Genomic DNA, 13,325 nt, shown 5'->3' with positions numbered 1-13,325 from the left:
AGATTTGAAGTAAAATTGCAGTATGCAGCCAAAAGGCCGATCCAATCAGGTAGTTTTGGCACGTCAAGTGGATTCTTGTAATGTGCTCTGTTAGAAGTCAACCCAAATAAACACCAAACAGGGTTAAGTGAGGTCATTAGAGACTGACGTCTCATTTCTAAATTTAAGATAGATTGTGAATTGTTTTAAAATTGTATTAAATATCGCAGGGTGGCACGGTGGATCAGCTGGAAAGGACCCGGGTTCAACCCTGCCTGTGTGGAGTTTGCATGTTCTCCCTCTGCCTGCGTGGGTTTTCCCCCCACATCCCAAAAACATGCAACATTAATTGGACGCTCTAAATTGCCCCTAGGTGTGATTGTGAGTGCATCTGTTTGTCTCAAAGTGCCCTGCGAGTGGCTGGCAACCAGTTCAGGGTGTACCCCGCCTCTTGCCTGTTGACAGCTGGGATAGGCTCCGGCACTCCCCGCGACAATTGTGAGGATAAGCGGCAAAGAAAATGGATGGATATCGCAGTAATTAAATGCCCAAAACATAAAATACTCCCTCTATACTCCACTAGATGTCGCCAACACACAACGATTGTTACCACTTTGTCACCAGTGTATTTCTGCTTTAACAGGGAATCGGAACCAGAAATAAACCAAAAATTCTCTAGAACTTGAACGATTAAGGTCAAGGGTGAGCTGCAGCCTAGTCTATCCCAGCTGACTTTGCACACCCTGGACAGGTCGCCAGACAACCGCAGATACACACACGTACGTTTCGATTCCTCATTTAACTTAATTTTCCTTTTTTTTTAGGAGTGAAGTGGCAACAGGCCGGAAGGCCCAGAGAAAACCCAGAACGTATCATGCAGGAATTCTACACGATGTCCTGTCGGTCCAAAACACAAATTTGTCACATAATCCATTTTATTTTGTTTGTACATAGGGAGTACATGATTTTTTTTTCCGTTTGCTTATTAAACCTACATGCATTTGTGTGTTTGCAATTTAAACCTTTCACTCGTACAGAAAAGCGAGCGTTTGATTGTTTATACATCCCGTCCTCTAACTATTTTCCGGCCCCTCGACAGCCAGGCCGTGGTTCCGCTTAGAAACAAACGGCGGCGGCAGATTGGGTTTCTGCGACCATCGATGCCCCTGCGGGGTGTCACGTTGCTCGGGCATCGATCCCTGACCGATTGCTATCATAATCACAGTTCCCACTCCTTATCGTTTACCTACTGAATAAAACATTTGCCTTCCTGCTCAGCGATGCTCACTGCCTAAAATCTGAGTGGGAATAAGAAGACTTTAGAAGAGACCTTGAACTGAATGGAAGTGACAAACGTTAATAAAGTGTGAATACTTGGTTACTTATGGATAATTTTTCAGGTACTCCAAACAAATAGCGCACTGTGTATCTGTACTGTGCTTTTTAGTCAGTACTCTGCCAACAGTTTCTTTTTTGAAGCTCCAGTGATGAAGACAAAGTTCAAAAGATAAAAAATAATGACAGCTAGCTTAGAGCGATCATGATAAACAGGGTTAGTAGCAACATGGAGGAACGCGAACAAGTGTGCAAGAACAACATATACGCAAAGAGTCAGTTAAGGAAGCTATTCCCCATCCATTGCCTCATTTGAGAATTTTTCTATGTATACAAAAACAATTAAGGCCTGAGGACCATCAGCTTCTGCAATTAAAAAAAAAAAAAATCACCTAATCAGGAAAAAAACAAAATTTTCAGTTGCTACCATTTTTTTTCTCATCCATGACTCCTTTCAAAATCTAGCTTTTAGTCAAGCTGTCCATTTTTTTCCTTCTCAGTGGGAGTTAAAATGCATTTTTTACTTTTGCACTAAAGAGCATTTCAGAGTTTCTACTTTAACTTTTACTCAAATTACTAAGTACTTCACCTTCACGGTATCTGTAGTTCTACATAAGTACAGTGTGACCTTTACTCCCTGTTCTGATAATGCATATTTTATAATTGTTGACATCCATGGCATCCAGAATTCAAGCAGTCACTCACTCCGACTTCATCCACAAAATATGGTTATTGTATATTACCTGAATTGTCACTTTGTGGGTAGAGCGGCGCAGAGGGTCAGCCTGGAGCCACTGGGTTGCCGGTGTGCATCTCTACCTGAGCGCATCTCATTATTGCGTCCCTGGGCAGGATGCTTAATCCACATTATGTACTTAAGTGAAAGTAAAATTCTAAATCATAAATGATTGACTATGGTTAGTTGTTTTCAGTTAGAAAACTTCATCCCTATAGAGCTCGTGCACCTATATCATAAAATTACGTGACTTTTGTTTACCTCAAAGTATTGCTGGTCTAGCAAAGCATTGTTCAATGCTAAGTCAGTTGGAGACGACACGAAAATGTCTTATAGCACGACGCCCAGTCTTGTCCAAAAGCGATAGACATTTAGAAGGTGAAAATAAATGATACATGCAAAAATTTGATAAACTCAGCATAGATGACCCATATTTAATGCCGAAGTCGATGTTTTCGCCACTAAGAAATCAGACTGTTAATTCGCTTCCGCTTTTCTTGGACAACTGGCTCTACGCATGTATATGGTGAGTAAGTCGTCAACATTTACACGGAAAAGTTGAAAGCGTATAAAAGTCTGGACGCATGCGAATACTTAGTTGCTGGATATGTTCTCATCAGGAATAAATCCCACATAGTGACAGTTTTGATGGCTCGTTGAACGCAGAAGTGCGTTCAGCGACACGTTAACCTGTGCCGGAATCCACCGATCTTTTCAGTATTCAATACAAATACCAATATTTCAATAAATGACCCCTGGTTTTATACAAACTCACATTAATTTACTATGTTTGGGGAAGAAAAAAAAAAGAGGACAGTCGTCTCCATGGAAGATACATGGAAGCGATTGGGGCCACACTTAAGCGCTGTTAACCTCTCTGACAGCTTTTTTTTTTTTAATACAAATTGTTCTCAAATGAGCCAACTTGGCATTATAAATACTTTTGGGTAATTTGAGATTGAGAAGAATAATTCCTACCTGAAACGAAGCGATTGCTAAACAGGTGTGTGTATTTTGCTTGGGCACCATCCCTCACGTTTAATTGCCGAAATTCATCGATATTTTCTGGTCTTTTCAGCTGGTATTCCTTAGAATGATCTCTTTGAATATCTGTCTCGTCTGTTGTAACAACCAACAGCAATACAGGTCTCAGGTATTGTGAATATTCTGCTCCAGTTCAATGTCTCCCACCCACAATGTTGAGCAACTGTTTGACCAGCAATACGGCGCCGTGAAAATGGTGTCGCATGGACGAGCTCTATATTGGTTCTCAGCACATTATTTGTATCGTACTCAATTTCTCATGTAGTACTTAATGATAGTCACAAGTTCCCAAATTTTTTTCAAAGTAGCAATACAAGCTGTGCTGTTCAGCTAAGACAAAGCAAGTGGCAAGAAGGGGGAACAAATGAAGGGTGTGAAGCGACAATCAGCACATCAAGGTTTCATAAATAATGCAGCGAGTCTTTAAACGGCATTTTGTCACATATCGAGCGCTGCCCACTGAAACCAAGACCGATTCCATCAGGGAAGAAGAAAATGGGCACAGAGAGGGTAGGGTCATTGCACTGTTTCATACACGTACTGAAGTAATTTGCTATATAGCCATTGAATAGCAAGATGAAAAGGAAATACACATTTCATTATACTGTATGTCTCGGAAATTATGAAAAAAAATCTGGAGAGAATTGAAGTTACAATGACTTTTACTATTAAATTGAAAAATACAGAAATCATCTGCATACAAATCCAAACCTTGTTTTCTTTGGGCACTTTGGCCTTACCATAAGCGGAAAAATAAGACCCTGGGCCAACCCACGGAGCACCATTAAGTTCATTTTCCTGTGATGAGAGGATTTCTCAGGACAACAATGACAGAGTCCCCTCTGAGAAACATTTTTGAGATGTAGCGATCCTTGTTCACCGGTTTCGACTTCTTCTTTCCTTTGCCGCTCTTGGGAACTTCGGTCCACATCTCCTTCACGTTCTCCAAGACCATGTTGCAGTGCCTGAGATATTGATTTAAAAAAAAAAAAAAAAATCAGACATCTACAAAGATGTATTTAAAAATGTTCTCACCAGAAATTGTATTCTATAATTTTGGCAATACCTGTCAAAAGCCTTGACTCGACCAAGCAACTTTTTGTTGTTCCGACAATTAATGAGGACTTGTGTGTTGTTTTTGACCGACTGGGTGAGAACAGACAGGGGACCTGTGTTGAATTCCTCCTCTTCACGTTTCTGGAGCTCTTCTGGGGTCATTTCTGACTTGGGCTTAGTTAACAAACTCCTACAAAAACAACAACAACGAAGATAGGTAAATGTATACTGTATCGGACTTACAGTGACACTGGACAATTAACACTGTACACTCGTTTGACTATATGCAGTTGGAATATTATAATTGTTGTACGACTAAAGAATTCTATACATATGCCATTCACCGAAGAGGAAATGTAATTTTACCCGAGAAATACATGGTATGTCCCGCCACAGAACACAGTAATCTGGTTAATGTTGAATTTGTGCAGTGAGATTTAATTTATCATACAATCCAGCGAATACAAGTTTCTAAAAAAAATATATCAAAGCAATAAAAGCTCTCGTAATAAAATATCCAAATTTACACACAACACAAAATAACGTGATAACTACTAGTAGCAATTTAGCATTGGCTATTTGATTACGAACGAGATGAACGCCGGGTCTTCAAACTTTGAAAGTTGAAACTTCAGCGTTATGAGAGTTAAACGATCTCATTTTTCATATATTTACAAACATAACGAACTCAGTCTTAGAGTACTAAACGATACTAGGACGTAAACGCTAAACAAAGAACAAGTTAGCACCAGCTAAGTGGCCTTGGCTAATATTGCTAACGTTCACAAAAATTTCTACCATTACAAAGGATGTTCGTTTTGTTAGAATATCGACTACTTAGGTGCACTAAATAGCTCGTCTCGTTGGTCTTTTATAAAAAAAAAAACACCCACATGATTGCTGATCAGTATATTTGTGGCTCTCGCGTCCTGAATCTCCACCGAAAGCGCAACGATACCTACGCGTGTGTGGAACTCGAACTACTTCCGGGTGTTACGCGCCCGATAGTTCCACAACTTCCGGGTTATTTTAGTTCGCCACTGTTTAAAAATATATTCCACTGTAACCTCGATGCGATTAAACAATATATATTAGTGTATATTTCACGGTCTTTATCGTACTGTGTGTATAAAAAGAAGCTGAGTGTTTGTAGCGATGTGAATGTGTTCCAATTGTGCAAATATCTCACTTACCTGATTGAAATGGTAGTCCACTGAGATTTATCCAAAACCACATAACAGTCTACAACTTTATGCACTGTATTATAAATGTACTTTATTTAGACTGATATGAATGTTCATAATTATATAATAACTGTCTCATGCAGTTTTACTACACTGAAATATTTTTCCCCAGGCATAATGCAAATAAATACAGTATATCTAATAACACGATGGATAGAAAACAGATTAATATGCAATCATACTTAACGACACAAAAACATGGAGCAACATTGAGCCCTTAATGAGCCAGCCTACTGTACAACATGGGTAAAAAAAACATTTCAGATTATCCATCTATCCATTTTCTTTGCCGCTTATCCTCACGAGGGTTGCAGTGACTTCAGATAAGAACAGAGTCAAGACCAAAGCTTTTACGTTATTAATGATGATACTTTGTATATTAGTTTTAAACTCATATTTATTGATTTTTTTTCTTTCTAAAAAAAACCAAACATTGTCCATCCGCTATTTCTTTATTTGGGGTCCTGCTAAAATTTTTCCATAGAATATTTGTAAAGAATTTCTAAAGAACTATAGAACTTTAGGACCCAAGTCCAATAGAATTTCTATAGAAACGTTGTTGTTCTGTAGAAATTCTATAGAAAATCACAGCAAAAGTTCTACACAACAAGTTCTGTACAAATTCTATAGAATTCAATAGATTTCTATAGATTTTTTTTTTTTTTTTTTAGCACGGGGTAGCCTACAGATTCAACACAGATCCAAATACTACGTTATCGGTCATAAAACAAATGAATAACGATCAATACTAGCATAAAATCGAGAATTTTGATCAGAAATTTTAAACTTTTAATTGAAAATGGTTGGCATTTAGAAAAAACATTTTAGAATATTAGCACAAAGAAATTATTTACATATATATTTATATTTATTTATTTATTTATTTATTTATTTATTTATTTATAAACTCCCCCCTCTTAGGGGCTATTTTAGTTTTAAAATATCATGCAGGGTCCATAATCTATATTCGACTGACATGCTCCTTGGTCGAACTTGTCCGTGGGAAATCTTGTCGGTCCACTCTGAGTGACATCACGGCATTGTGCCGGTGTGGAAGAAGTCGGCTGGCCCCGAGATCATGCCGAGAGGGCATCGATCCTGCAGGGAGCAGGTGCTGCAAGTCGGGATGGACGCGGAGAAGGAGTCGGTGCCATATTGGCGTCGCCAGGCGGTTTGCGCGCAGCTGAGTCCAACATAAGACATCTCGCGGTGCGTTTGCACAAAGCTACTCGTGCCGGAACCGCCTGGGCTCGGACACACGCGTCGTGAAGAGCGATGCTCCGCTCCCGAGTGCTGCGTGCGCACCGGTGTCGGGAGCGGCACCAACTGCGGTACCGGCCAGTAAAAAGAGCTCGTTGACATGACGCGGAGCTCAGCACCTTTGGATGCAAGCGAGTTCCCGGTTCCGGTCCTGCGCCGCAGCTTTCCCGAGGTGCTTCCGATGAAGACGTCCTCGCTGCGGGAGTCCAGCGTCCAGTAGCTGCCTTTCCCGGGATCGTCGTAACGGCGCGGCACTTTGACAAAACACTTGTTCAGACTCAAGTTGTGCCGTATCGAGTTTTGCCACCCGCGTCTGTTGTGTCTGTAGAAGGGAAAGTTGTGCATGATGAACTCGTAGATGCCGCTGAGGGTCAGACGCCTTTCCGGACTTTGGCGGATCGCCATCATGATGAGGGCGTTGTAACTGAAAGGGGGTTTGTCGGCTTTGAGGTCGCCTTTGCCGTCTGTGGCCTGCCTCGCCGGGTTACTGTCAACAAGTTCTTGGCTGGATGTCTCGCGGTTCTTCCACAACAGGCTGCTGATGCTGAATGAAGACTTGTGGCAAAAACCCTGTGAAGTCTCCATGGTTGAAATCGACGACAAAAGTGGTTGCAAGAAGACGTGCAGGGAGCACAAAGTCTTTCGCCAAAAGAGCTGAGACTGCCTCTTTTTTTTTTTTTTTTTTTTGGCAAAGCAGCGGTGGCAGCAAATGCGCATGACACCATCACACGGTGACCGCACACTTGTTGCCAAATGTGGAACTCACGTGGTGCAAGAACTGCACCAAACTCGCCGGATTCCACTCAAACAATTGCTCAGTCATGAATATTTCAAAAATATCATTTCACCCCGAGCACAAGCAAACATCTTGCCTTGAGATAAATGCAGTACTGTATTGAGAGGGTTAGTTTTGCACTGGCGTGGTAAAAATAATACTGAGAGCTACAATTGAATATAGCAACTGGGGAGCCTCTAAGGCTAAACATCTCCTCAACCACCACGCATTTAATTTATAAACCTCCCACATGACATTAACATAATTAAAATTTTTATAAATTTATTTTTAAGAATTAAAAAGCTAGGCAAAAAAAAAAAAAACACTGGTAAAAATCAGAGACACAGCAGTAACACGATAGCACAGTGCTAAAGCTAGTGCAGCGCTAACAGGGCGGGTAAAAAAAAAAAGCAAAAAAGAAAAAAAACCAACAGGTAAAACTCACTTCCTTGGCACATATATTGCACCTGTCTCACGCTTACCTTTTCCGCTCGAGTGCCTCCCTTGCGGCCATTAGAAAAAAAATGCACAAATTAGACGGTCGTGAGTTCGTATCCCACTGGGGCCTCCACTCTCTCAAGAGGGGTCGCGTCAGGAAGGGCATCCGGCATAAAAACTGTGCCAAAGAAATACAAACATTCATCTGAGATGTCGCGCTGTGGCGACCCCTAACGGGACAAGCCGAAAAAAACTTTGACCGCAGAAGCCGCAGGGTTGAAAGCGTATGAAAAAAGTCGCAACTTATAGGCCGGAAATGACAGTATGTGCAATCTAATTTGCTTTTGATTTTAAACCGTGAGCGCAGCTCGATGAGGAAAAAAAAACTGCAGATTGTGAAGAAAGAAGCCGGTCACATTTTAAACAAATCTAAAAAAGATAATTGTTGACTCGTTGACCATAGAATGTCGGATTCGGTCGATAAAACGACACCCAGCCTATGTTAGAAACAATTTATTGTTTAATAATAAAACCAAGTGGGAAAGACAGCTGCTAAAAAAAAAAAAAAAACTAAGAAGAAACAATATTCACAAGATGGTTCATAAAGTTGCCACACACACTATTCTGTCCATCGATGTCCGCAGTGGGGGGCTGTGCAAACGTAGTATAGCCTCATAGCATCCTGATTGGGAGGCACACAAAGTATCATCAAAAAATCATACTTCACTAAAAGGCCACAATCTATCCCACTGATCATATGCATTGAAAAGGAGTTTGAAAAATGATTAGTGATATTATGACACATCCAATGTAGTTCTTTACATGAGGACATGATTGCACAGAAATGTTTACCTCAGCTTTCATGCTGTGTGACTGGAAAAACACTGCCTCCTTGTGACCACATCTGGGGAGGGACACAATGCAAATGCAGCGTTAAAACATGCAAATACATACGACATCTCCTTAATAATTCCACAAAATAAAGACATGTTGAGCATGGGCAGCGTGTCAGTAGACCTGTTCTCAACTTATTCTTACCACTTTAAATTGGTGAACAGTTCTGTTACTCAATCACAAGACATGTTTTGCATTGTCTGTTCGGAAAGTATAGTGATGCCTCGATTCTCGACCGCAATCTGTTCCAGAAAACGGTTCGAAAAGTGAATCGTTCGAAAACCGAATCGACGTTTCCCATTACAATGAATGGAAAAAGAAATAATGCGTTCCAAGCCTAAAAATTTAGTTTTTTTAAAGCGTTTTTATTTTTTCCTGATAATAAACTCCATAGTAGAAATACATAAATACAATATAATAAATAATTTAAGAAATATATTTATTTTTTGCTTAAAATGTATGCTTTAGTAGTAGAGTATGCTCGGCTGGGAGTACATTGTTGTATCTGTAGCGACTCGGCCCCCAGCCTTGTAAACTTTTCTTTAAACAAAAGTGCAGAATACCTTTAAACAATAATGAGGGTGGGGCGTCTTTTTTTCATTTTTACAAAAAGTAACACAAAAACATTCGTAACTCGAGTTAAACCAAACAAAAATGCAGAAATGCTTCAACAACTGTACGTATCAAATGTCTTCGGAGGTGGTGACTGCCCCCGTTTTAACAAAAAACGAATCTAATGTCATTTGTTTCTGAAGTGGCTCATCACGACGTTAAAATTTTGGAGTACTCAGCTACATTCAGATTTATCGGGGTGGTGAAGTTCGACGAAATTATGGATTTTGTTCCACTTGGCACAGACGCCTTTAATGTCAGCACTTGGGACAAACAACAGTCACTACCGGGACACGTCTGTGTACAGAGGCTCCGTTATACAGCGTAACAAAAGGTGTGCTGATTGCGCCGCGCGCATTATGTCATTTCCGTTTTTTTTTCCAGGGGGCGCTCGAATAGACAATAAGACGCCCCGTGGGCGCGTCAACTGCTTGCGCCTCGCACGATGTTATTTCCACTTTTTTTCAGCGGCGTGGGACTTCACAACAAAGCGCGTCATGGGTCAGCCGATGTAGTCGAGCGCAATTTGTTATTTTGGGTTTTTTTTGTTGTTTGAAAAGAGAAGCAAAAAAATCTCTAAAATTTCATTCGAAAAACGATTTGTTCGAAACCGGGGATCTTCGAAAACCGAGACTTTACTGTATCTCTTGAAATGGGGAAAAGAAAGTATGCCCCCTGCAGTGTGGAACCTCCTGCAGGAAAAATTAAGCCTCTGGGAGCAGCACTCTTTAAATGTTTTTAAGTCAACTGAAATGGATTCAGGTTCTAAACGCTTTGCTTTCGAGATGTCACCGGATATGTTGATGTCCCAAAAATATTTATTTTGTAATATTTGTCTGTATATTGCTTCCATGACTGTTGATTGCCTTTGGACCGTTTTAAAAAAATCATTTACAGGAGAGTTTTAAAAATTGCAGAATCCACCCTAGTTAAACCATCCATCCATCCAATTTCTTTGCTGTTTATCCTCACAAGGTTCGCAGGGAGTACTGGATTCTATCCGAGCTGTCAACGGGCAGGAGGCGGGTAAACCCTAAACTGGTTGCCAGCCAATCGCAGGGCACATGGAGACAAACAGCTGCACTCACAATCACACCTACGGGCAATTTAAATTCTCCAATTAATGTTGCATGTGTTTGGGATGTGGGAGGAAACCCACGCAGGCACGGGGATAACATGAAACTACACACAGGCCGGGACGGGATCAAACCCGGGTACTCAGAATGGTGAGGCCAACCCTTTACCTGCTGAGCCACCATGCCGCCCAGTTAAATCATTTCAAATAAAAATAGGTAAGTTTCTTTCGGCTTGTCCCTTTCGGGGTCGCCACAGCCTGTCATCTCAGATGAACGCACATATGTTTGGCACAATTTTTACACCGGATGCCCTTCCTGACGCAACCCTTCTCAGGGAGTGGAGGCCCCAGTGGGATACGAACCCACAACCCCTGGTTTATCAAACCAGTGCTGTAACCACTGAGCTACAGGGCCTCCATTTCAAATAAAAATAATAACAATAATAAAAAAAAAAGATGAAGCGGGGAAACACCAATGGAAGTGATTTGTGAAAAAATAGGAAATTGACCATAATACGACAAATGGGATTTCCAAATGACAGCGACGATTATTTATTATTATTATATATATTTTTTTACAAATAACGATGTTTGATAATTTTTTTGCTGAGGAAAGTGTCCGCTGGTGTTCAAACAGGTTAGTAAAGTCCTCTTACAAATGAGGAAATGAAAACAGATTTGAAAGAAAACCTTGATTCCAAACTGAATAGATGTCTTCTGTGGCACACGATATTTATCGCAAAATATTCTCAGAAATGCAGGGCACTGATTGCAAATGTCCTTTGGCTATCTGTACACAATTAATGTTGCAAAATTGTGCACACAAGCTAAATTATAGACACACACACACACAAAAAAAAAAAAAAAAAATCAGATTCACAAAAATTTGCCCATGCGTGCGGCAATGTATCATGAAGACAAATGGATAAACTTTATTTGCAAACTAAAACTTAAAACTTACTTTGGGCAGGGATGGTCTTCCGTCCTTGGTAACGTTGGATCTTGAGATACATCAGCAATAATTTGGGTCAATTCACTGCAGAAAGCGGGGAGAGATTAAATGTTGGTGAATAGTGAAGAACATCTATCGACCAGTATAGATTTTCTAAACCGCTTATCCTCAGTAGGCTGGCGGGCATGCTGGAGCCTAGGCCAGCCGACTCTGGGCGAGAGGAGGGGTACACCCTGAGCTGGTAGCCTGCCAACCATTGGAACCCACATTCACGCTTACGGGCAATTTCGAGTCTCTGATTAACCCACTGTGCATGTTTTTTGCGATGTGAGAGGAAACCAGAGTACCTGGTGAAATCCCACATGCACACTCGGAGAACATGCAAACTCCACGCAGGGAAGGCCAGATCTGAAACCGGGATGTCAATATTTATTTTTTCACAGCCTTAAACAATCAAGCGCCACGACAAAGCATACGCAGAACACGCCAGGGATTGTAAATAGGTCAAGAGTTAAACAAGTTAACTTGAACTTCTTTTCACAATTGTTACTCCAAACAATGAAATCTAAAGTATGTTTACTTGCACGCATCAAAATACACAGTTCAAACTGCAACATTGCTCGTACTTACTCAACCTCATGGGTAATCTTGTTGACATAAATACAGCTGTTGTCCGCCTCTTGCTGGTAGTCACAATTCCTACACTGTGAATGAGAGATGATGATTTCAAAATTATGAAACGCATAGTTGTAATAATCAACGAGTAGCCGAATGAGTTGCTGAGAGAATTTGAAGACCATGGAGTCTAGTTTTGACATTTTGGAATTATTTTTAACTTAAGTGAACGGACGTACAAGAACTGATTCAGCCCTTAACTCCGACATACTTACCGCGTAGAGTAATATCCGATTTTCTTTATCTTCTTTCGGATACAACATATTGTTGCTGGAAAAACATAAGGCACATCTAATAAGACAATAGAAATATGTCCCAAATCTTAGATGCAGTTATTGAAAAGCTTCTTGCGGAGCTTTCACGTTTTGTTAGCTAGCTTGTGTACCCAAGTATCACGATCTCACCATTCTTGACAAAACCTGATCCCCACGAAGCCCGGCTCGTATGTCCCGGTTTCCAAATCCATTTGAAGGACTATTGTTTGAGAATTAAAAAACAAAACAAAAACAAAAGTAAAGTTACTTCAGTTACGTTACAATGTGGCTCTTATCTTAAAACAAGCACAGCACACCTTCAACCGCTTGGAAAACACAGCGAGTGCGCATGCGTGCAATTTTTCGGAAATACTTTTTGGGACGACATCGCCCTCGAGTGGTTGGAGGTAACACTTGTAACCGAAATCATATTCAACAATGAAGGAAAAGTGACGGCACTCCAGAAAGATCATTTAAAAAAAATAAACGAAACGTACTATATTATAATTGGAAAAGTGAAAACTATACACCATATAGACCCATTAAATTTATTGTTAAGTACTTAAAACGGCCAATCACAACCCAATTTATATACAGTGTTAATACTAACAATGACATATTTCTTATTAAGTGTTCAGTATTATAACAGGTGGTACAGTGGAGCATCTGGTTAAACTGTTGGCCTCATAATTCTGAGGACCAGGGTTCAAATGCTGGCTCCGTCTGTGTGGAGTTTGCATGTTCTCACCAGTTCCTGTGTGGGTTTTCTCCGGGCACTACGGTGCCGCGCTGCAATAAAATACATGAAGTTAAATAATAAAAAAAGAAAGTGGTTGTGTGTAACTTGACTGGAAACGGTCTTACATACTTACTTCCTTATTTCAGTTCTACTTCCTCCAACTTTTTTACCTTTCTTTTTAATTTTTTTTCTCGGTCCTGTTTGCCTTTTAGGCCAATCAGAATGGAAGATCCTCATGTCACTCCACCCCCCTGATA

At 40.5% G+C, this 13,325-nt stretch overlaps 3 protein-coding genes across 7 annotated transcripts in view; all 3 read right to left on the bottom strand.

Annotated features, from left to right (window-relative positions):
- Nucleotides 1-3,738: 3,738 nt before the first annotated feature.
- On the bottom strand, nt 3,739-5,167 carry snrpd2 (small nuclear ribonucleoprotein D2 polypeptide). Its single transcript, XM_061827149.1, has 3 exons — nt 5,044-5,167; nt 4,161-4,340; nt 3,739-4,059 (listed from the first exon to the last, which is right to left on the bottom strand). Coding segments are annotated over exons 1-3 (357 nt in total). The 5' UTR covers nt 5,046-5,167; the 3' UTR covers nt 3,739-3,884.
- A 1,155-nt stretch (nt 5,168-6,322) lies between these two features.
- Nucleotides 6,323-8,117, bottom strand: LOC133504781 (forkhead box protein fkh-2-like). Its single transcript, XM_061827376.1, has one exon. It carries the CDS (start codon nt 7,369-7,371, stop codon nt 6,427-6,429), a length of 945 nt encoding a protein of 314 aa, XP_061683360.1. The 5' UTR covers nt 7,372-8,117; the 3' UTR covers nt 6,323-6,426.
- Nucleotides 8,118-8,384: 267 nt separating this feature from the next.
- polr2i (RNA polymerase II subunit I) overlaps nt 8,385-13,325 on the bottom strand; it is a 29,618-nt gene continuing 24,677 nt past the window's right edge. For 2 of the 5 annotated variants that reach the window (XM_061827383.1, XM_061827381.1), the window contains 8 exons: nt 13,202-13,319; nt 13,078-13,118; nt 12,480-12,549; nt 12,291-12,345; nt 12,031-12,104; nt 11,410-11,484; nt 8,720-8,771; nt 8,385-8,549 (listed from right to left, as the gene is read on the bottom strand). In XM_061827383.1, the coding sequence (XP_061683367.1) occupies nt 8,487-8,549; nt 8,720-8,771; nt 11,410-11,484; nt 12,031-12,104; nt 12,291-12,345; nt 12,480-12,541 (381 nt within the window). In that variant the 5' untranslated portion in view covers nt 12,542-12,549; nt 13,078-13,118; nt 13,202-13,319 and the 3' untranslated portion in view covers nt 8,385-8,486. Of the gene's footprint in view, nt 8,550-8,719; nt 8,772-11,409; nt 11,485-12,030; nt 12,105-12,290; nt 12,346-12,479; nt 12,550-12,646; nt 12,942-13,077; nt 13,119-13,201; nt 13,320-13,325 lie in introns of those variants that run through there. The other 3 variants (XM_061827384.1, XM_061827379.1, XM_061827380.1) reach the window with 2 other exon arrangements.

The sequence above is a fragment of the Syngnathoides biaculeatus genome, chromosome 8 (genome assembly GCF_019802595.1).
Source record: "Syngnathoides biaculeatus isolate LvHL_M chromosome 8, ASM1980259v1, whole genome shotgun sequence".
NCBI lineage: Eukaryota > Metazoa > Chordata > Actinopteri > Syngnathiformes > Syngnathidae > Syngnathoides > Syngnathoides biaculeatus.
This window is presented reverse-complemented; position numbering and strand designations above follow the sequence as displayed.

Coding starts and splice junctions, on each gene's coding strand:
- snrpd2 (XM_061827149.1), bottom strand. Junction 4,060..4,160: donor CGAGTCAAGGCTTTTGACAG/GTATTGCCAAAA, acceptor TCAATATCTCAG/GCACTGCAACATGGTCTTGG.
- LOC133504781 (XM_061827376.1), bottom strand. CDS start 7,371: ATGCGCATTTGCTGCCACCGCTGCTTTGCCAAAAAAAAAAAAAAAAAA.